General features: G+C 39.5%; 1 protein-coding gene across 1 annotated transcript in view; it reads right to left on the bottom strand.

Annotated features, from left to right (window-relative positions):
• Window positions 1-23,319, bottom strand: part of SLC44A1 (solute carrier family 44 member 1) — a 125,708-nt gene that overhangs the window by 68,608 nt on the left and 33,781 nt on the right. The window contains exon 3 of the mRNA XM_077769757.1: window positions 22,722-22,864. Within this exon, the coding sequence (XP_077625883.1) occupies window positions 22,722-22,864 (143 nt within the window). The remainder of the gene's footprint in view (window positions 1-22,721; window positions 22,865-23,319) is intronic.

The raw sequence follows: 23,319 nt of genomic DNA, 5'->3' as shown, positions 1-23,319 counted from the left end.
CTTTCCCTCCCCCCCCAGGCTCCCTCCCCTGCTTGCATTCTGTCTCTCTAAATAAAAAATACAATACAATACAATACAATACAATACAATACAATACAATAGAAAGTGAGAATAAAGGTAATGACAAGTGAGTTACAGACCAACCAAGTCAGCTGATTAAACCAGGTCGAGCCTCTGGAACCCCAGAGCAGATTCTGAACCCTACCTGAACACTACAGTTCACATGGTATGCAACACTCCCATGGTAAGGATTAAATAGGATGATACAGAGACATTTCATTCATTCAACAAACACTACTAAGTGTTATTATGTGTCTACTCCTGGGGATACAAAATTCATTAAAGAAAAACAGTTCTTAAATGCAAATAACTTACAGTCAAGAGAAGAAACAAAAATACAGTCATTTCTGCTATGAGGCAAGGTTGAGATGGCAGAGGAAACTATAATTCTGCACAGAGCATAAGGGGTTAGAGGAAGCACTTACAGAGCAGGAGGCAGTATGTAAGCCACATTTTGGAAATGAGTATGAATTTTCCAGACAGACGGGGAAGGGAGCGTTCTAGGTAGAGAAAACTGCATGTATAAAAGTGCAGAAGCATGAAAGAGCATATTTAAGGACCGGCAAATAATTTGATGAGGTGGACGACAGGATGGGACATCAAAGGGCTATGCCCAAGGAGAAACAGGGGACAGAAGAGGCAGCCATCCTTAGACTCTGAAGGACCTTAATGACTCCACTACATTAGGGCATGTGCCTTCAACAGCCACAGCACAGGGAGCGCCTGGCAAAACCAGCCAGCAGCTTGGGTTGAAGGGCTTGGGTTGAAGGGTTGAAGGCCGGGGAGGGGAAGGCTGGGGCGCCAGCGGTGCTGCTCCGGAGCTGAGCCTTTGCCATTCAATTGCCTCCTGCTGCCATGGCAACTCTGCGGCGAGGCTTTTTGGAGCAAAAAGTGGCAAACAGATACTAGTCTGCTGGCCACCTCCTGCCAAATTTGGCTCCTGTCCTCTCTAATCAGGACAGAAGCACTGCAGCACTAAAGCTGGAAAGCTGGCTGAAAAATCCCTCCGTCCATCGCCTCTGTGTTAGTGATTCCTAACACGTGTCTTCCCCAGAGGAGAATAAAAATGGAGTCTGATCATTTTGCCAATTATTACCTCATATCAATTTACAATTTACAGCCCCTATCCACAGAGTAGGCTGCCATTAGTGAATCACACCAAAAGGAACAACACAATGGCCTGGCAGAGCTTCTCCTATGGCTAAATATAGACTTCAGAGAGCCATGGATCTCCGCTCCACCCGCAGCGGAACTGTGCCCAGAGGAGGCCTCTTACTTCCTGCGTGGGATGCCAGCAAGACAAGTCCAGTCATCCCCCCTCCTTCCCCCTCCAGGGAGGGACCCAAGTGCCCCATGATGGGCTGTGTTTTACACAAGGACAGAGCTATGGAGTCTGCACAACGAAGCCAATAAAAGACCCAAACTAACCCAACACAAACTAGTGCAACACATAATTAACTAAAACCCCGCTGGCCCTCTACTTTCTGGAACAAAGCTAAGGGGTGAGAGAGAAACAAGCTGAAAGCAGTGAGTGGTCTTCAAAACTACAATTCTAGACAGTGGCTGAGAGAATTGTGCAATGCTCACAATGTCCCCCAGATGGCAAGAACACAGACCAGGGAACAGAAGAAAATGGCGGAGCAGAACTATGGGCAATGTGACCCCTGAGGCTGATGCCAGCAAAGCCCTACTTTCCCTCTGCCCCTCAATCCTAATGAGGCAAAGGCAAGGGGCGCCTGTGTGGTTCAGTTGGTTAAGTGTCCAACTCTTGGTTTCAGCTCAGGTCATGATCTCATGGTTTCATGAGTTTGAACCCCATGCTGGGTCTGTGCTGACAGTGCGGAATCTGCTTGGGATTCTCTCTCTCTCTCTGCCTCCTCCCCTGCTTGTGCAAGGTGTGGAGGAAAGGAGGCAGAACCAAGGAAGGAAGAAACCATGCAAAAACATAAAAGGAGAAACAGTACAGCATAACTGATAAAATGTCAGGATGGATGAGGTGGATGGTGATGAAGAACCAGATGGCTGAACAGGCAAGCTGGAGATAGATCATGCAAACCTCATGGGTGGTATCAAAGATGTCAGAAAGTTTGGAGTTTCTCCTAAAGACACTGGAGAGCCATTGAAGGTTTGCTATCTGCCATGTGGGGCATTTTTTAAAGGCAAGCAAGAGAGTCAGGAGCCTGGTGAGGAGGCTACTGAATCTCTACAAGAGAAGATGATTGGACTAGGCTGAGAATGGGGATGAAAATGAGATTTCAGAAACATTTAGGCACAATTAAGAAAACCTGATGACTGATTATATGTGGAGGGAAAGGAAGAAATTAAGCATGATGCTTATTTATGGAAAAAATTAAGAAAGAAGAAATAAGAATGATCTGGTTTAGGGGTAACTGGGTGACTCAATCAGTTAAACACCCAACTCTGATTTCAGCTCAGGTCCTGCTCTTATAGTTTGTGAGTTCAAGCCCCGCATCAGGCTTTGCACTGTTTGTACAGAGCCTGCTTGGGATTTTCTCTCTCTCTCTCCCTCCCTCCCTCCCTCTCCCTCTCCCTCTCCCCCTCTCTCTCTTTGCCCCTCACTGATGCTCTTGCTCTCATTCTCTCCAAATAATTAAATAAACTTAAAAAAAAAATGATCTTGTTTAAACTAGGGTGGTCAGGGCATTCTGGTTTCGACTCCTGTTCTGTTTGATAAGACCTGCATCTCAGGAGGAAGAACAGAGTTCTAAGAGATAAAGATCATGCTCGTACTGCAGACAGTGAGTCTGGAGTGTCTGTGGAGTGTCCAAGTGAGACTAGACAGCTGGCTGGAATGTTCTGTCAGAGAAATTAGGCAGGAGATAGAGACAGTAGAATTACCAGCATATGAATGATTGCCTCACCCCCAGGAATGATCACCAAAGTTGGTGTGCAGAGTTGGGATTCTGATCCTTGATGAAATCTGTGCCCCTCTTGGAACTATAAGCAAAATTTGGTGTGCAAATTCACACGCAGTTTTCTGAAGAGAGATTTCATACTTCTAATTTTGATCAGATTGTCCACGTCGCCCAAAGAGATTAACACTAAGAGCAAAGTAAGATGAGCAAGAGCCAAAACAAAGGCATGGAACTGAAAAGGCATGGGGAAAAAATAATTCTACTACTTAGCTAAGTGTCTGTCTTCTCCTTATACATAGACTACAAAGGGAGAAATAATTACCAGAATGGTAACCAAGAGTCAGACAGCAAACTGTGTTCATACTAAACTGAGACAAACAAGAAAATTAAAACATCTTAAAATTTTTTTTAAGTTTATTTATTTTAGAGAGTGAGGGAGAGAGATAGAGTACAAGGGAGTAAGGGCAGAGAGAGAGAGAGAGAGAGAAAGAGAGAGAGAGAGTGTGTCTCAAGCAGGCTCCACACTGTCAGCACAGAGCCCCATATAGGGCTCGAACTCACGAACATTGAGATCATGACCTGAGCTGAAACCAAGGGTAGGATGCTTAACCAACTGAGCCACCCAGGTACCCCTAAGTCATCTTTTAGGAAAATAACTCAGGACACCTGGTTGGCTCAGTTGGTAGAGCATGCCACTCTTGATCTCAGGGTTTTAAGTTCAAGCCCTATGATGTGTGTAGAGATTACTTAAAAATAAAATCTTTAACAATAATAATAATTCACAAGAGCTACAAGAAAGAAAAGTACTCTATTTAATCCAGTTGACTGGATTAAATAATACCCCTAACCCCAAGTTCACTGGCAATATTACACAATTACGAGGAACATTCTCAAAATCAATGTGTTCCAGCATTCAGGCTGACAAACAGTATGTGCCAAGATTCAGTGACCAGAGCTTTATTTTTCTTTTTAGTTTAATAGTTTTACTGAGATATAATTTACATGCCATAAAATTTGCCTGGAAACCGTAGAGTTCAAACTTTTGTCCAATTCAGCTCAAAAACATGTTTTTAAGCCTATTTTACAGCGTTGTTTATCCATCACCAGAATCTAATTTTAGAACATTTCATTACCCTAAAAAGGAATCTCAGGCCCATTAACAGTTACTCTCCATTCAGCTACACTTTCTAACCCTTAGCCCTAGACAACCAGGAATATATGCTCTATGTCTATAGATTTGTCTGTTCTGGACAGTTCATAAAAATGGTATTATAGAATACATGGTCTTTGGCGACTGGCTTCTTTCACTTAGCATGTTTTCAAAGTCTCGTCCATGTTACAACATGTATCAATACTTCATTCTTCTTTATGGCTGAATAACATTACATAGTACGGATATAACACATTTTTGTTTATCTATTCGTCAGTTGGTATACATTTGCATTGTTTTCCCTTTTTAGCTATTATGAATAATACTGCTATGAATATTGGTCTACAAGCCTTATTACTCTTGGGTAAAGGAGTGGAATTGCTAGGTCACATGGCAATTCTGTATTTAATATTTTGAGGAACTGCCAGACTTCTCCATAGCATGTGCTCCATATGAGAAGATGCTCAACATCATTAGTCATGAAGGAGATGCAAATCAAAACCACAATGAGTTACCACTTCAAATCCACTAAAATGGGTATGGTAAAAAGACATAGCTGCAAGTGTTGGCAAGGATGTGGAAAAATTGGGTCCCTCATACACTGCTGATCTGGACGTTGCCCAATACAGATTTCTTTTGAATCTTTGAGAATGACAGAGTAAGGCAGAGACAGGTACTGGGTATTATCACGAAAGTATGAAAAATTGTAAGAGAAAGTAAGGCTGAAAGTAAAGAAAACAAGAGCACTTAAGAGAAAGTACAGGAGTCAAAAGACTAAAGGTCAACGAATGGCTCTAGTAGGCAAAGAATGCAAAAGGTGGGAAGACAGAAGGCTGTGGTCAGAGTGGGGAATTCTTGAATTAGTCTGAATTGACTTTATAGGTGGAGCCGTAAAGGGTGATGACCAGAAACCAAGCTGTGACTACGGAAGACTAAATCCTGAAAACCCCCACTGAGAAGAAATTCAAAGAGTTCCCAGGGCTAGAGTGAGAATCAATGAGACAGAATATGTGAAAGTGCTTTGTAAACTCCACAGATGTAAAGTTGGCTAAATTAGCCATTTTCCCCATCTGGGTTAAAAAGGAAAAAGGCTTTGATAAGTAACTTTGAAACTTGTTTTGGAAGATAATAATCATGAAGATGATTATAATAAATCACAGTTAACATCTACGGTTCCAGGCAATGTGCTCAGGAATAGACACCATTAATCATATGTATTCCCGCAAAACACCCTAGGAAGTAGGTACTACTATTATCTTCATTTCACAAATGAAGATCTTTAGGTCAAACACATTAATGTTATCTTCTCTAATGCAAATCATCCTTGGTTAAAAATGTAAACCATACTTGGTTACCTGTCTTCTGGATCTACCCTTATGGATACATCTCCAATTACATGAAAAATCTTACCCATCATAGAAAAACATAAATACTGTTCTCAAGGCACTGTTTTTATCTTTGTAGCAGAGACTCATGTTGACAACCAAACATGCCCACCTTGGTACTACTGTTAATGCTTCACCAATGTATAAACGGTTTCCTCTCTATACCAAAGTATAATATTTGTTTTAAGATATTTAACTCATCTAAAATTTACTTTACATGGTATGAGATTAAAATAGTTCTAGATGTAGTTTCCTTCATATTATCATTCAACAATGTCTTTTGTTAAACATCAATGGTAGTAGTTTTTATTTTACTTGTTTTCTCATACACTACTATCAGTTTACTTCTGATATTTCTATTTTGTTTCCATCACTGTTACTAACCTGCATCCGGGTAGTCCTGTTAATATGCTTTGGAGGTAAGTGATGGTTTTGAATAGCAAAACTCCTTATTGTTCTCCTCTAAACGACATAATCATTAATTAGACAATGAGTAGCCTTTTCCTCTCTACCTGTTTTGTTCGGCCAACACTAATTGCCAATATTTAAAGACCAGATGATCAATAAGATGTTATGGTCAGAATGTGCCTCTCTCCCATTCATATGTTGAATCCTAACTTCCAAAGGTGCTATTATTAGGAGGCTTTGAGAGGTGATTAGGTTATGAGGATGGAGCCCTCATGGGTGGGGCTGCGCCCTTATAAGAGAGGTCCCAAAGAGATCCCTATCCCCTTTCACCACATGAGAGCACAGTGAGAAGGTACTAGCAATGAATCAGAAAGAGGGCCCTCATGAAAATGTGATCATTCTGGTGTCTTGACCTGAGACTTCCAGTCTCCAGAACTAAGAGAATTAAATTTCTGTTGTTTATAACCCTCTCAGTCTGTGATATTTAGTGATAACAGCCTGAACAGACTCAGGCACTAGGTAATGTGTGCTCCCCTCATCTCCTTCCACCAACAGATTTCTGGCTTCTTTTGAAAAATAAGCATCACTGGGCCATTTACCCACATGCCAAAGACCAGTGAGAATCAAGCAGAAGCTATCCTTATATTGGGCACATACATATCAAGTTCAAAGTGTCCAATATTCCCTAGTGTCTTATTCCCAGCCCACTTAAGTGATTTACAGTGCCAGCCTAGCAGCCTTTAAGAAATGCAAACTCTGGTGAAACTCACAAGTTTCCCTTTCTACCTTGAAAGCCAGAAAGTTCACAATCAATTTGATACTTAACTTCAGTAACTACACCTAGCCTAGACTTCTGGTCTAATCTCTTCTCTTACTTCCACTGTATGGCTCCTGATCTTTTATCCTCATTTAAACTTACAAAAGATGCACCTAATTCTAATCCTCTCAAATTATTTTGTGAACAAGAATAATTTTTAAAAATGTTCCTCCCTGAAGTTCTTTCCTGCTCTTTTATTCTGTGATTTATACTATCAATCAAGTTCAATTCCATCCTATCAGGATCTTAACTGGTATTGTATTAAATCTATAAATTCACTTTGTTAGTATTGTCATCTTTATTATATTACGACTACTCAGCCAGGAGGAGAATATATTTTTATATTCTCTTATTATTTGTTTTCTTTTCATTCTATTAAAGTATTATAATTCTCTGTATTTGGCCCTGTATCTTGTTTGATTCCGTTTTTTTTAATAAAACAAATATTATGTGTTTCATTATATTTTATCTAGTGATAAAATAAATGACCGAATCGAGTTAGATGCATTTCATAACCCAGGATTTAAGCATCCCACTTCAAGATATGTTTTTGTTGAGTCTCTTAAACGTTCAGGTTAGTCCCTTGTCATAGGCAAATAGTATTATTTTTATCTCTACTGACCTACACACATTCCATTTATCTCTTTCATATAACTTGTTACAACTAGTTATTTAAAACAGTGCTATTAAAGAAAGGTGATTAACTGACTTTAATTTGAAATGAACTAATTTTTTCCACAATACTGGTATCTGCCACTACCAGAAACTCCATCAGCTTCTTTTCATGCCCCCAGACTTGAAATCTTTTTTTTTTTTACAAAGGTGCCAAGGTTATTCAACAGGGAAGGCAGTCCTTTCAATAAATGAAGCAGGAATAACTGGAAACTTTTTATATGGGGGGAAAAAGACAAACCTTAACCTCTTTACACCATATGCAAATATTAAATCAAAATGGATCACAGGCATAAACATAAGAGCTAAATACAAAACTTCTGGAGGAAAATGAAAGAGGACTCCAGCTACCTTCATTATGACCTCAGTCTGTACTTTCTAATTGATTAAGTTCTTCTTTCCAGCTTATCTCTTAACTCAGGCAAAAGACCCTGCAGGCAAAGGATCTCTGTGATGGGAACTGACTGAGCCAGCATGACTTCATGTGATTGACCACACGACAATGATCAGCCTGACCTTTACTGCCCACCTGCATGTACCCACCCACCTTTGTCCTACATTTTCCTTATATAAACCTGGAAGTATTTTCAGCACTTTGGAGACTGTCTTTGAGACATTAGTCTGCTATCTTCTGGGTGCTGACCTCACGGAAATAAATTCCTTTCTTTTTTACCACTGCTTGTCTCTCTGTCTTTGGATTTTGTCAGGGGTGAGTGGCCAAACCTGCTCTGTTTGGGAACTGTCAGAGCCCCGTGCCCCAGCTACAAAAACACAGAAACAAACACTTATGGCTCTTTTCGGCTACATCAGTGATTTCTCAGATAGGATACAAAAAAACATGAGCCATTAAAAAGACACATATTTGTGTGTGTGTGGTTTTTTAAATGGATCTAATGGATAAATTAGAATTCATCAAAATTAAAAACCTGTCAAAAGTTACCGTTAAGAAAACAAAAAGGCAAACCACAAATTAGAGAAATATTTGCAAAAGACATACTTAACAAAGTGTGTCTGGCAAACAGAATATATAAAGAACTCTCAAAACTTTTTAAAACAAATTTGTCTGAAAATGTGCAAAAGATATGAACAAATGCTTCACACAACAAGATCTATGGATGGTTAACCAGTACTTTAAAAAGATGCTCACCATCACTGTTCACTAAAACATGTGAATTAAAGCCACAGAGAAAAAAACCACACTGAGATACTACCTCACGCCAGTCAGAGTGGCTAAAATGAGCAAATCAGAGAATTCTAGATGCTGACGAGGATGTGGAGAAACGGGCACCCTCCTACACTGTTGGTGGGAATGTAAACTGGTGCAGCCCCTCTGGAAAACAGTGTGGAGGTTCCTCAGGAAACTAACAATAGAACTCCCTTATGACCCAGCTATAGCACTGCTAGGAATTTACCCAAGGGATACAGGAGTGCTGATGCATAGGAGCACATGTACCCCAATGTTCATAGCAGCACTCTCAACAATAGCCAAATCATGGAAAGAGCCTAAGTGTCCATCAACGGACGAATGAATCGAGAAGATGTGGTTTATCTATACCATGGAATACTACATGGCAATGAGAAACAATGAAATCTGGCCATGTGTAGCAACATGGATGGACCTTGAGGGTGTTATGCTGAGCGAAATAAGTCAGGCAGAGAAGGACAAATATCATATGTTTGCACGTATAGGAGGATTAGGAGGAACTTGACGGAGGAACAAGGGGGAGAAGAAGGGCGGAAATGGTGGGGGAAAGGGAGAGAGGCAAACCATGAGAGACTCTTGAATGCTGACAAAAACTGAGGACTGATGGATGTGGGGGGGAGGGGGGATGGGCATGGAGGAGGCCACTTGTGGGGATGAGCACTGAGTGTTATGTGGAAACTAATTTGACAATAAACTATTTGTAAAAAATAAAATAAAATAAAATAAATAAATAAAACTGAAAATCAACAGTTTAAAAAAAAAAAAAGCCACAGAGAAATACCACCACATGCACACTAGACCATCTGAACCCAGTCTGTCTGGGACACCCGGAGCCAAGTGCTTTTGCGTCCTTGTGCGCCAGCTATCGTGTGAATATAAAATGGTGCAATTCCTCTGCAAAACAGTTCTGCAATTTCTTATAAAGTTAAACACACCCTTATCACAGGACTCAGCAATCCAATTCTAGGTATCTACCCAAGAGTAATGAAACACATATACATACAGTATCATGTGCACAGACTTCCCAAGTAGTGTTATTCATGATAGAAAAAAAACTTAATATTTTAAATTTATTTACTTTTGCGGGAGAGAGGAGCAGAGAGAGAGAGAAGAGAGAAAATCCCAGATAGGGTCTAGACTGTTGCCAGACCCTATTTGGCTGTTATATGGGTTTTATACCTTAATAAAACTATAAAAATATCCTAAATTTCATCTTGAAAATGTACTTTTCCTTGAATGCTGACAAAAACTGAGGACTGATGGATGTGGGGGGAGGGGGGGATGGGCATGGAGGAGGACACTTGTGGGGATGAGCACTGAGTGTTATGTGGAAACTAATTTGACAATAAACTATTAAAAAAAATAAAAAAATAAATGTTTAAAACTCGAAAAAAAAAAAAAAAAAAGAAAATGTACTTTTCAAAATCCAAATTACAGAGTTCTAGATTGTAGTAAAGAATTAACCTACTCAGAAAGAGGCTTGAGCTTTGCCCTGGCCTGGGAGTTCATCTCTAAGCCTTCTGGGAGTGTCTTTATTTGCCAGGGGCGTTAGGTCATGGCAGATAGTACAACAATGTGATTTAGGGTGGAAGCAGACCACACCGGATAGAATTAAGGGCAGGGGTTGACCACTCTTAAAAGGACCAGCCATGTCATGTAGAGTAGGAGTTTTGGGATTCTGTGTTATCAGCTTGACAAGAGGAACTGGAGATAATCAGCCACATGGCCAAATGAATCATTCCTGCAATAATGGAGTCCCAATAAAAACTCCGAATACTGAGACTCGGGTGAGCTTGTTAGTTGGCAATGTGTCATGTATACATCACATATCAATGTCAGGTAAGTAAATGACCTGACTCCACAGGAGAAAACAATGAACATTCTGCCCTTTGTACTTCTTCCATTGGCTGATTTTAATCTGCAGCCCTTCCCTCAAATAAACCATAGCTCTGAGTATAACAGATTTCAATGAGTTCTGTAAGGTTTCCTAAGGGTAGGCTTGTGGACCCCCAAACTTGCAATTGGTGTCAGAAGTAAGGGTCATCATAGAGACTGACACTTGCAATTAGTGTCAGAAAGTAAGGATAGTCATGCGTGGACTGTGTACCCCCCAACTTCCTAGCTGTCCTCAACACTCACATCCAGATAAATAGATGGCAAATGAATGACTTTAAAATTCATAGTTGAAGTGGTTAATAATTACCTAAAGCATATTACAAAGGTCATATCTATGAGCATACATATAGTTACAAAAGATTTTTGGAATCTTTACAGCTGCCTGGTTAACGTGGAACTAACCCAAGTAGTGAAAGTCTGGGCTGAGCATGTATAATCAGCTATTTAACTTAAATAACAGCAGTGCATGCCTAAGAAGGTAACACAGAGAAAAACCAACCATCCCATCCTTGCCTCAGTGCATACATGTTATGTAATTCTAAGCGGCTTTAAAAAAAAAAGTATTACTTATTTTGGTGGGGGGGAGGAAAGAGGGAGCATGAATGGTGGAGGGGCATACAGAGAGAATCCCAAGCAGGCCCCATGCTGTCAGCGCAGAGGCCAATGTGCGTCTCGATCTCACAAACCCTGAGATCATGACCTGAGCTGAAATCGAGAGTGGGATGAGCCACCCAGACACCCCCTAAGTGGTTTTTACTTCCCTATTTAGAATCTGCACATTTCAAGTTTCAACTCCTACATTTTTCTAAGATATGTAATTGAATCTCCTCTTTTAAATTTCTAGCAGTACTGTCCATAGCAAGTAGTATCCTAGAGGTAGAGTTATATTAGTAACACAGAGGTTACCTTTATAAAAAGTTTTAAAATTCAGGCTAAGGAGTAGTATGGTCACAAAATAGGACAAAAAATATTTTCCAAAGATGCCTCCATAAATTTGCCTTCGGAAAATTTTCCTATCATTTTTACAACTTCTTTTTTTAAATTTTTATTTATTTTGAGAGAAAGATAGTGGGCAAGAGGGAGGAAAGGGCAGAGAGAGAGTGAGACAGAATCCCAAGCAGGCTTCACGCTGTCAGCACAGATCCCAACACAGGGCTCAGACTCACCAACTGTGAGATCATGAGGTGAGCCGAAATCAGGAGTCTAATGCTTTACTGACTGAGCCATCCAGGTGCCCCTCATTTTTACAACTTATAACATTTTCCATTAGAGAAAAATAAAGTTTAGGAAAAAACTGCCTAAATAATACAATAAGTTTCTATTTAGAACATCATTAATGTTACTGTTATCAAATGCTTATACATGTGTGGCAAAGTTAGTCCTCAAATGCAAGTTCAAGTTAAGCATCTATCTAAGCTGTTCTTTTTCATGTTGAGCCAAACTAGATGAAGTGGTAGGTTAATGATGAATCAGAGACTTTTTGACAGGAGGAAAAGAAGACAATGCTTTCCCACAAAGCAAAGCCAAACTCATCAAAGGCTTAAAATATCTCCGTTTGTTTAAACCTAACTCTAAGAATGAGCAGGTGATCTACTAGGCTGCTCTCAAGAATACTCTGAACACTATAAAACTCATTGGATAAAATGCACACTCTCCCCCCTCCTAGGCCTCTATAACCCCACAAGACAGTTAGGAGCTCCTTACTGTGAGTGCCAGTTTCCCCCAGTTCTAGCCTAGCCTACAGAACTCCATCCAACCTGTAGACTCAGCCCACAATGTTCTTCAGACAATGAGAACCAAGCTTGGCATTCTATTCGGAATTCCATCCTCACTAGTGATGGACTCTCGAGTTGCTGCTTGGTCCAAGAACCCCTCATCACCCCTGTGTATGATTTTCCCCTGCTAGAATGCAAGTCCTGCTCAGAACCTCTGACCCACCTAGGGCTCTAAAACTCTACTTAAAATGACTCAGTCCCTGAACCCCCAGTCATTGGCTGAATGATTCTTCCACCCACATGGACAATCTAGAACCAAGATGCCACCCTGAAGAAAGCAAGGTCAGAGAGACTGAAGCATGAGAAGGATCTGATCCACGGTTGCTAAAAGAAATGGATCATGAGCCACAGAACATAGGCTATAGGACATAAAGGCTGCCTCTAGAAACAGAGCAAGCAACAAGCGACAACCAGCAAGCAAGTGGGACCTCAGTCTGAAGACCACATAGAACCAAATTCTGCCAACAGCCTGAATGAGCTAGGAAGAGAATTCATTCCCCAGAGCCTCCAGAAGGGACCACAGCCCTGCTGACACTGATTTCAGCCTTGTGAAACCTGGAACAGGGAGCCAGCTGAGCCATGCTGTACACAGACTTCTGATTTACAGAGAACTTCGTTGCTTTAAGACACTAAGTTTGTGGCAATTTGTTACAGCAACAGTAGAAACTAATACAGTGGTCATTCCTGTGCCACCATCAACTTGCCTTATTTTTCTGTCCCCACCAGGCTGCAGTTAGCAACCTAGGAAAATGGAGTCACCGAGCTTTCAATATACAATATTTCCAGAATGTCCCACATTGCACTGTCATGGCTTATCTGAATATTCTGTATTCCCACTAAAATGCAAGCTCTTCAAGGACAGAGATTATGAATGCCTTTTTTCCCATTTTTTTCATTATGCAAATAATATATATGGATTGATGAAAAATTAAGGGACAAAGTATAAAAGAAAATTAAAACCACCCACATTTTTTAGAGTAATCTCTTAAAGTAATCTCACCGAATGTGGGGCTCGAATTCAAAACCTAGAGATCAAGAGTTGTGTCCTCTACTGATTGAGCAAGCCAGGCACCCTGAAACCATCCACAATTTAACAGTTAACCACATGTTAAGATTTTCATGCTACTCTATACTTTCCTATGTACTTGTATATTTTTATACATATAAATAAAAATCATACTATATATGCTGTTCTATAACATTTTCCCTTAATAACACTATGCTGCTATTCCATGTCAATGGACAGGATCCAACACCATAATTTTTCCATTCTGTAGTACCTCAGACTGGGCCAGGTCCTCCTGTTACATAAAACCTCTCTCATGCCCTTATACCCCTCCCTCTATAACATTTTCAACAGCTATAATAACAGTTGTGATCAAATGATGAGTTTATTAAGTTCTGTTTTCTCCACTAGATTATAATTTCCATGAGATAAGAGTGTGCCTCTTTTCTTCAAGACTATAACCTCCAATGCCTAACCCAAAGAAGATGGCCAAGAAAAGTAATGCATGAATAAATGAATTTAACTAAATCTCTCTTTTTTTTATTTTTTTTTAATGTTTTATTTATTTCTAGGAGAGAGAGAGAGATAGCGTGAGCAGGGGAGGGTCAGAGAGAGAGGGAGTCACAGACTCTGAAACAGGCTCCAGGCTCTGAGCTGGCAGTCAGCACAGAGCCCGACGCGGGGCTCAAACCCACAAGCTGCGAGATCATGACCTAAGCGAAAGTCGGACGCTTAACCGACTAAGCCACCCAGGTGCCCCCTGAATCTCTTTTTTTTAACCATTTAGGTTGTTTCCTATTTTATTATTCCTAATAGAAGTCTCTAGCACACAGACTGTCATTAAGTGTTTGCTGAGGACTAAATAAAATAATACACAGAATTTTCAAGAATCATGAAGGATAGAGGTACCTGGGTGGCTTAGTCAGTTAAGCATCTGGCTTCGGCTCAGGTCATGATCTCAGAGTTCAGGAGTTTGAGCCCTGCATCAGGCCCTGTGCTGACAGCTCAGAGCCTGGAGCCTGCTTCGCATTCTGTCTCCCTCTCTCTTTCTGCCTCTCCTCCATACTCACACTCTTTCTCTCTCTCTCTCAAAAATAAACATAAATTAAAAAAAAAAAAGAATGGTGAAGGATAGACATGCAGTAAATGGTAATTTAAGTCATCAGGAAGAAGAGACAGAAGTCCTAGGTCCATAAGCATGAAGAACTAACTGTACTTGGCTGATAAAAGGATCCTTAAGGCAAGTAATTTTATCTTTACTTTTTTAGTTCCTTTTCTTTTTCAAAAAGGGACAGGTATGCATGGTCAACAAGATTTCATAACTCCTTAAAAGGTGTTCAAAAAAGGCATGTTTTACATATTAACTAATTAAAGAAAAATGTTCTTCCTAAAATAGATGGGTACATAGCACGGTGCAGGCCCAGGAAACCTGGCAATCTCCTTATGAGTAGTTTAAAGAGTAACACATTCTCTAAATTATACTGTATCACTACCAACATCCAAATAAACCTTTATAAAAGTTAACTAATTAGCAGTTATGGAGTAGACTGAATCAGACACTGAACCTATAGAGCCCTGAGCTTTAGGAAAGGTAATCTAATCATGGGGCAATGATGTATCCACGCAGAGATCTTAAACATATAGAGTTTCTTTAAATGAAGAAGACTATTGTATATTAAACAATCAACTAAATAAAAAGTTAACATTATCAGTTTAAGCTACATATTTTTCAATAACTATTTAAAACACACAAATTGGGGGTGCCTGGTGGCTCATTCAGTTGAGCATCCAACTCTTGATTTTGGCTCAGGTCATGATCCGAGGGTCATGGGATCAGGCCCGACATTGGGCTCCATGCTGAGGGTGGAGCCTGCTTAAGCTTCTCAATCTCTCTCCCTCTGCTGCTTTTCCCTGCTCTCTCCCTCTCTCTAAAATATAAAAATAAGTCAATCACACTCAAATGGTAAAAATGCCCAAATATGAGGTAAGAACAACGCATTTCATCATTAAAATGTGTGTGCTTTATCTGACAGAGAGAAAGACAGACAAGACTGCCTTCAAATTATTCAAAGCCTTCAAAGATTCTACAGCTTTCAAAGTTTCTTTGGTTATAACTTTAATGATTTATATAACCTGCCCCTTCTTCTCTGCCCCTTCTTCTCTACTAAAGGTCTTTCATCTTTAAAAATCCAGAGGGAAGGGCACCTGGGTGGCTTAGTCGGTTGAGTGTCCAACTTCAGCTCAGGTNGGTACTGGATTCATGGGAGCTTACCAGTATATAATACAAACAGCATGAGAGCATGAAAAGTGGGGTGTTAGGCCTAATGCTACTGTTTCATCAAGCCACTGACGTTTCCTAGACCCCAGTCTCTTCACCTGTAAAATGAAGGGGCTCCGTGATCTCCAGGGCCCTTCCAGCACAAACCTTCTATGCTGTGGATTTCTAGGGAATGAGGCAGTTAAAGGAATGAAGTAAAACTCACACTAGATACCCTACCACAGGTTACAAAGGTAATCGAAAAAGGTCTCAAATAAAATGCTGTCTATAGATTTTATATACAAACGTATGCCATCAACCTCCTCAGACCTCTACTTCCCGTATATCCTTTTAATACTGATGATCTGAAATCATAGAGGCATTTTACAGTCAAAGAGCCTTTATCAGTGACTGGGGTTTTAAATGGCTTCCTTAGAGGAAAGATAAAAAGATAAAGAAGAAAGTTAGATTTGTGCAAAAAAATATATCTTTGGAACCTCTATGGAAAAATCAATATTGATATGTGAGATATATCTCACTTATCTGACTGAGAAAATTACTTAAGAGTCACCAAGAAAGAGTTGCTAAGCTCTGTTAGGATTATTTGCAGAATGGAGAAAAAATTTCTAATAATGATATAATACCTATATAAAAAATATTAAAAGTAGTTCCCTACATACACACACCTGGCTTTACAATAACCTATACGCACTAAGAGTCACGGCCACCTTGCCATAGTCTCTCCCATCCCAGTCACCCAGGACAAGGTAACACCCATGGAGGTAACACAATCCTCCCCTCCTTCAATCATCTCCGCAGGGACCAAGAGAGCTAGAGGTTTTGTCCTAGTACAATTTCTCACATCCACAAACCCATGTATCTTAGAATGAGAAACAGCCCTGCTCTATCTAAAGGGGCTTCCCCTTTGGGAACAATTTCTATAATAATAATAATTCTCTGTCTAAAAATTGGCACATACACTGTAAAGCTAGCTTTATGGTTTTGAAAATGGTAGGCAGTGTAGAACGTGGCAGAAGAGATGTTTTTGGAATTGTCGATCAGAGCAGAGTTCAAAATATATTATTACTACCCCTCTCCCCACAATGAAAAAAAAAAAAAAGACCATAAGTCTTACCCTTGTTCTCTAGCACCTCAGCTATAATAATAGCTCAGCTACAAAACAAGTCATTTTCTTCTTTGAGCCTTAGTTGGCACTAACCAATGTTTAATAGGGTCCTTTAAGGAGGTTACACACTAGATAATCTTAAAGGACTCTTTCATCTCTGACACTTTATGGTTCTAAGATAAAAGAGCTTTTCTGAGTTAACCCAGGCTCAGAACCTTATTGATAGCATTGTTTCTACGCAGAAAAGTTGTACACATCTCAAACAACCAACTTAAAAGCGAACTTTGGGAACATAATCCTTTTGAAGTTGGGACCCTCCTGTATCTCATAAAATACTGTCTACCATTTTCCTATACATCTTTATTACTACAGTAAGTATATTATCAGGTCAAAAATATTATTTGGAAAAAAGAACACATTACAATTAGAATGGTAAGGCAATACAAACTAACTTTTCTTTACTACTAATGGAATTCTTACAGTCATCTTGCCATCTTAAATTTTCTGGTTAGAATAGGTCGAAGGCAGTCCCCTTCCCATTTCTCTTCTAACTTTCTTCCTTCCTCTAGTATTGCAATTCAGTAAACTACTATGGAATATCTCTTGGGTATTTAAATCTGGGAGCTATACAAAACATGGCACTTGAAGGAGACAGAGTTGGGCAGGGTGGCAGAAGACTCTAAGATGCTCCAATTATTCCCTCCCCTTGAGTTTAGGTGGGACTTGGGACTTGCTTCTAACATGTAGAATATGGCAAGGTAATAGGACATCACTTCTATAATTATATTACATGAAATCTAACTTTCATCTCACTAGCAGACTCTCTCTATTGATGCTTTCCCTCTCTGGCTTTGAAGTAAGCCACCGTGCAGAGTGGCCCACATAGCATGCACTGAGGGTGGCCCTGGGCTGACGGCCATAAAGAGCTAAAGCTTTCAGTCCAGCTGTCTTGAAAGACTGAATGCTGCCAACAATTACTGAGCTTGGGAGGGGAGCTCCCAAGCAGAGTCCCAGCTCTGACCAAAACCTTGATTTTAGTCCTGTGGGATCCTCTGAAGCAGGAAATCCAGCTAAGCCATACCCAGATTCCTGACCCACAGAAACTATGAGATAGTAAATGTGTCTTGTTACAAGCCACTAAGTTTATACTAATATTGTTACCTAGCAAATGATAATTGATTCAGGCAGACAAAACACACAATATAATTGGAGAAGAACTTCAAGACAAGAGAAAAACAAATATGAGACAGGAACGTTCAGGTAATAAAAGCTCTCTATGGGATAAAGTCTGTTTTGAAATATGTCACGAAGAGGTTAGTTACGAAACCCTCCCCCCTTATGTCTTTCAAGAACTCAGATTGGCAGAGAGGTAGAACAGACAGCATACAGATAGAATGAATACCCTGGACAATACTACTACTACATGGAGAAGCAGTGGGAAAAGACTGAATAGGTACAAGGGTCTATCTAGATCATGGGAAGCCTGCAATGGCAGGTGTTGAGTGGGCTCCCGTATGATCTGTAGGCATCAATACTAAAGGATAGGCTCTTGGACAGAGAGATGACCATAAAAAGTGTTTTAAAGAATTTAATCCTATCACAGTATAAAGGATGGAGAAGATTAGAAGACCAAGAATAGATAATGCTAGCACAACAGTTATCCTGAGACCAGCAAACACATAGAGGAAAAAGGCTCATGCTGATGAATAACCAAAAACTTGGAAATTAAAACTATAAAATACCATTTTTTGGTTAACCAAATTAGTAAAAAGTATAAACTAGTAATACTGACAAAGATAAAGCAATCTCAGACATTGTTGGTGGGAATGTAAATGGAATAGCCTTTATGGAAAGCCATATTCATCAGAAATATTTATTAATAATCTTAAAATATTCAGACCCTCAGACTTGATAACTCACTTATTAAAGAATATTTTAAGAAAATAAAATTTTTTACCCATTCAAACACATTTAATTGAGTGCCTATTACATTCCAAGTACTGATGATACAGCAGTGAATAAAAAATACCTCACTTCTGCTCTCAGGGAACTTAGAAGAGGCAAACATTTAACAAATAAGCACAAAATAAATATATAATTACACAGTTTATAGAATACAATGAGAAAGTATGTATGTATGTATGCATGTAAACTCTATGCCCAACATGGGGCTTGAATTCACAATCCTGAGATCAAGAGTCACATGCTCTACCGACTGAGCCAACTGGGCACTTGAAGAGATAGTATTTTTAAACACTTGATTTAAATTGTGAAATCAGGAGCACCTGGGTGGCTCACTTGGTTAAGCGCCCATCTTCAGCTCAGGTCGTGATCTTGGAGTTCATGGGTTCGAGCCCCGTGTCGGGCTCTGTGCTGACAGTTCAGAACCTAGAGCCTGCTTCAGTCTGTGTCTCCCTCTCTCTCTGCCCCTCCTCCCTCACACCCTGTCTCTCTGCCCCTCCTCCCTCACACCCTGTCTCTCTGTCTTTCTCTCTCAAACATAAACAATAAAAAAAAGTTTCTTTGTTTTTGAAAGAGAGCACGAGCAGGGGAAGGGCAGAGAGAGGGGGTGACAGAGGATACAAAGCAGGCACTGGGCCAGTAGCAGCAAACGCAACGTGGGGCTCGAACTTACGAACTGTGAGATCATGACCTGAGCTGAGGTTGGACACTAAACCGACTGAACACCCAGGTGGTCCCTGGGAAATAACATTTATATTGAGAGCTGAAAGATGAGTAGAATTTAGCCACGTGAAGAATGGGAAAATTTTTTCTTTCTGACAGAGGAAACAATACACATGAAGGCAAGAGTTAGTTGTATTCAAGATTTTTTTTTACAAAATTATTAATTAATTAAGTTGTTTTTAGAGGGGGTGCGGAGAGGGAAGGGGAAAGAGAGAGAATCTTAAACAGGCTCCATGCCCAGCAGAGAGCCGAACATGGGGTTCAATCCTACGACCCTGGGATCATGACCTGAGCCAAATCGAGTGTCAAACGCTTAACTGACTGAGCCACCCAGACACCCCTGTATTCAAGATTTTTAACCTATTCAAAAAATACGTATGGAGGTAGGTCCTAGTACGTATCAGATACTAGGGACTGAAGATGAGAAATGGGAGAAAATAGTGATCCAGGTCAAGTTGAGATAGTAGCAGGTTAAAACAGGTATAAAAAATTGCATAGCTATGGTAGGGCTAGTATTCATAATGAAGGCAAAGACAGATCAGGAAATGAATGAAAATAGAGGAGACTAATGCATGTGGCAGGAAAAAGATGACAACATAAAGGTAACAAACACAAAGACACTGTGCATTCTTTCAAACCCAAACAGTACAGACTTACCTGAGAAAGGTATGTTCAGAATGTATTATTCATTAAAAAATATATATACCATTTACAGGTAGAAATACTTAGATGGATCCGCACTAAATGTTTATATGCAGAGAAGAACAGATAGAGACAAAAAATAAATAAACATGTACACATGAATTAAAGTGTAGCTATACTCAGGAAACTATCTTCCCTACAGCTATCCATGAACGGTTCCCAACTATGCTAAGTACTCAAGGAAAAGTAATCATTTTTTTGGAATAAAAAATAGGCTTTCTTTGTGAGAGGTCAATACACACACACACACACACACACACACAACATGTGTCTACACACACATATATATACACACACATATATATACACATATATAGAAAATACAAGGATTTGAAATTAGGGGCGCCTGGGTGGTTTAGTTAGTTAATCGTCCGATTTTCGCTTAGGTCATGATCTCACGGTTCGTGGGTTCGAGCCCCACCGTCGGGCTCTGTGCTGACTGCCAGCTCAGAGCCTGGAGCCTATTTCAGAGTCTGTGTCTCCCTATCTCTCTGACCCTGCCCTGCTCGCTCTGTCTTTCTCTCTCCTAGAAATAAATAAAAATATTTAAAAAAAAAAAAGGATTTGAAATTAAAAATTGACCAAATGGACCTCCATAAGGTAAAGTGTAAAGGGTGACATTTACACAAACCTTATGGTGAGAATAAGCTTGGAACCATCAGCAAGTTATAAAGGAAGCCATAAACATGAGTATGACCTCATATGAGCAGTAGACCTGAGGGGAAAAGAGATTCCTTTTCCTACCTCCCCAATTATCTAAATGGTGATATTTGATGGCTGGTACATGTGAACGGTGTTAAAGAGTCAAATACAGGGCACCTGGGTGGCTCAGCTGGTTGAGTGTCTGACTTCCGCTCGGGTAATGATCTCACAGTCTGTGAGTTCGAGCCCTGTGTTGGGCTCTGTGCTGACACAAGCCTGGAGCTTGCTTTGAATTGTGTGTCTCCTTCTCTCTACCCTTCGGCTGCTCACACTCTCTCAAAAATAAATAAATATTTAAAAAAAAAAGTCAAATAGTATTTGACAGCAAAAACACTACTTACAAAAAAAAAATAAATAAATAAAGATGTTGGAATTCTATACTATTTATGTAACTTCTATGAGTCTAAAATTATTTCATAATAAAAAGTAAAAATGTATATATATATATATGGGCTACCTTGTTACAAGACTACAAGGCCTAAAATATGTGTTAATTTTATGAAGCAATCAAAACAAGGATAACTGAAAATCCTTCAAATTACTCTCTGTGAGTCTAATTTTTATTCTGTCAAGGGATGCAGGTGTTTATCAAGAGAAAAGCTCATGGTCTGCATTTGATATTCCACTGACCAACCAGAGTTTTGAGAAAACCATTTCTTTCTCTAAGCCTCTGCTACACCTACCTCACAGCATGGTGTATCATATGCTTGCCAACTACGACATGCTTTACAAATGTTTATTACTATTATTTAAAATTTTATTTAGGGATGCCTCAGTGGCTCAGTCAGTTAAGTGGTTAAGCGTATGACTTGGGCTCAGGTCATGATCTTGCAGTTTGTGAATTTGAGCCCCGTGTCTGGCTCTGTGCTGACAGCTCAGAGGCTGAAGCCTCCTTCAGATTCTGTGTCTCCCTCTCTCTGCCCCTCCCATGCTCATGCTCTGTCTCTCTCTGTCTTTCAATAATACATTAAAATGTTTAAAAAATTTTTAAATAAAATTTTATTTATTTGAGTCCATTATTCCTTCATTCAATGGGGAAATATCTTTGAGATATGGTTAACTATTTGGATTTCTTTAGGTTTGTGAAATTATCAAATTAATCTTATACTTGCCAGTAGTGGTCCTGATTTAACGAACTGATTTATCTAATAATGAATATAGTTACCACATCCTGGAAAATGCTTGTTAAGACAACTATAGTCTGAAAAATGTTTTCACTGCTTAGCCTTTTCCTATAAAGTTCATTAATCGAATTGGGAAACCCATTACTTTAAAATTAGTTTGGTTAATTCTGAAAATCTGTCTTTATTAAACCTGTCTAATCAGGTTTGATGGGGCATAAATATACAGTGCTGACAAATATACTGACATCATACCTAAAGTATATTTAATGAAATACATTTCCTTTACATACATTAAAAATGGAGTCATAGCTCCTCTGAAGGAAAAAGACAATTAAGTCAGGAATTTCAAGATATTCAAGAGATGAAGCCTGAGAACTCAAATTTTAAAGTCTGACAAAGAAAATGTATCTTTTATACAATTGGAAATTGATGTGTACTGTACTTATAAATGATGCATCACAAAATGTTTCATTATACCTTTAATGTTTCAAAATCCATTATTATCCCTCTGTCTCCCATCAAGTACAATCTTAGGAAGAAAAAATATTACATTATTTCATGAGTTAAAACTTTGTGTACAACCTACAGGCTAATGGGAAAACAGAGTATAGGAATAACCCTCTCAAATCAAGCCTTTACTCGTTAAAACCTGAAGGTCGCCCATTTTAACTTGGCAGCTAATTATATTTCCTGGAAAATGTATTTAGAGATCAAAACCAGAAATGATTCGAGTGGACAGTTAAAAAAATTAAAACACGAACAAGAGTCATATGAAAATAATATCTTACTGAAGATTATTAGACAATATAGAAAAGCAGGATTTTCTACCCCCGTTCAAAGTTTCCATGGAGTTCATTCAGCCAAGAGTCTACTCACTTCCGGTGGGTGTGGTCCATGCCACTGTTTGGTATTGCTTCCAACTTTGCATTTTTCTGCCCACAGATATTTCCATAGCTGTCGTATCCTGACACTAGTCTTGCTGCTGCACCTGTTGCTACTGAAAAGCCACAAATAAATCCCTAGAAAAAAAAGCAGAAAAAAACATACAAATAAACCATTTCAATAGCAACAGTCACTACTTGATACCGTAATGAGCTTCTTTTGTCTGTTGAGGGGAACAAAGACCTATCTTTCCTTATTGCAAACACTATTCTACTGTTTTCCTTGGATTTCACATGAGCAGCACAAAGAAGTCCACAGGGAAACACTATTTACTACCATAACAAAACAAATCTCAAGCTTTTACATCATAAGATCGTCTTTGCATTTGTAATAATAATAGCAGCTTCTCTGTATGGAACATCTGCTCTGTGCCAGGCTCTGTACTAGGTGCTTACCAGACATCATCGTTAATCCTCATAATAAGGAAACTGAGGCCCAGAGAGGTGAAATAAGTTGCCCAAAGCCATAGAAGCTAGTAAAGATCAGAGCATAAAATCAAACCCAAATTGTTTCATTCTTCAGCGCTTTTTGA

Source organism: Crocuta crocuta, unplaced genomic scaffold, assembly GCF_008692635.1.
Source record: "Crocuta crocuta isolate KB4526 unplaced genomic scaffold, BGI_CrCroc_1.0 scaffold95, whole genome shotgun sequence".
Classification (NCBI taxonomy): Eukaryota; Metazoa; Chordata; class Mammalia; order Carnivora; family Hyaenidae; genus Crocuta; species Crocuta crocuta.
The sequence above is the reverse complement of the archived record's forward strand: the minus strand, read 5'-3'. Positions and strand labels throughout refer to the sequence as shown.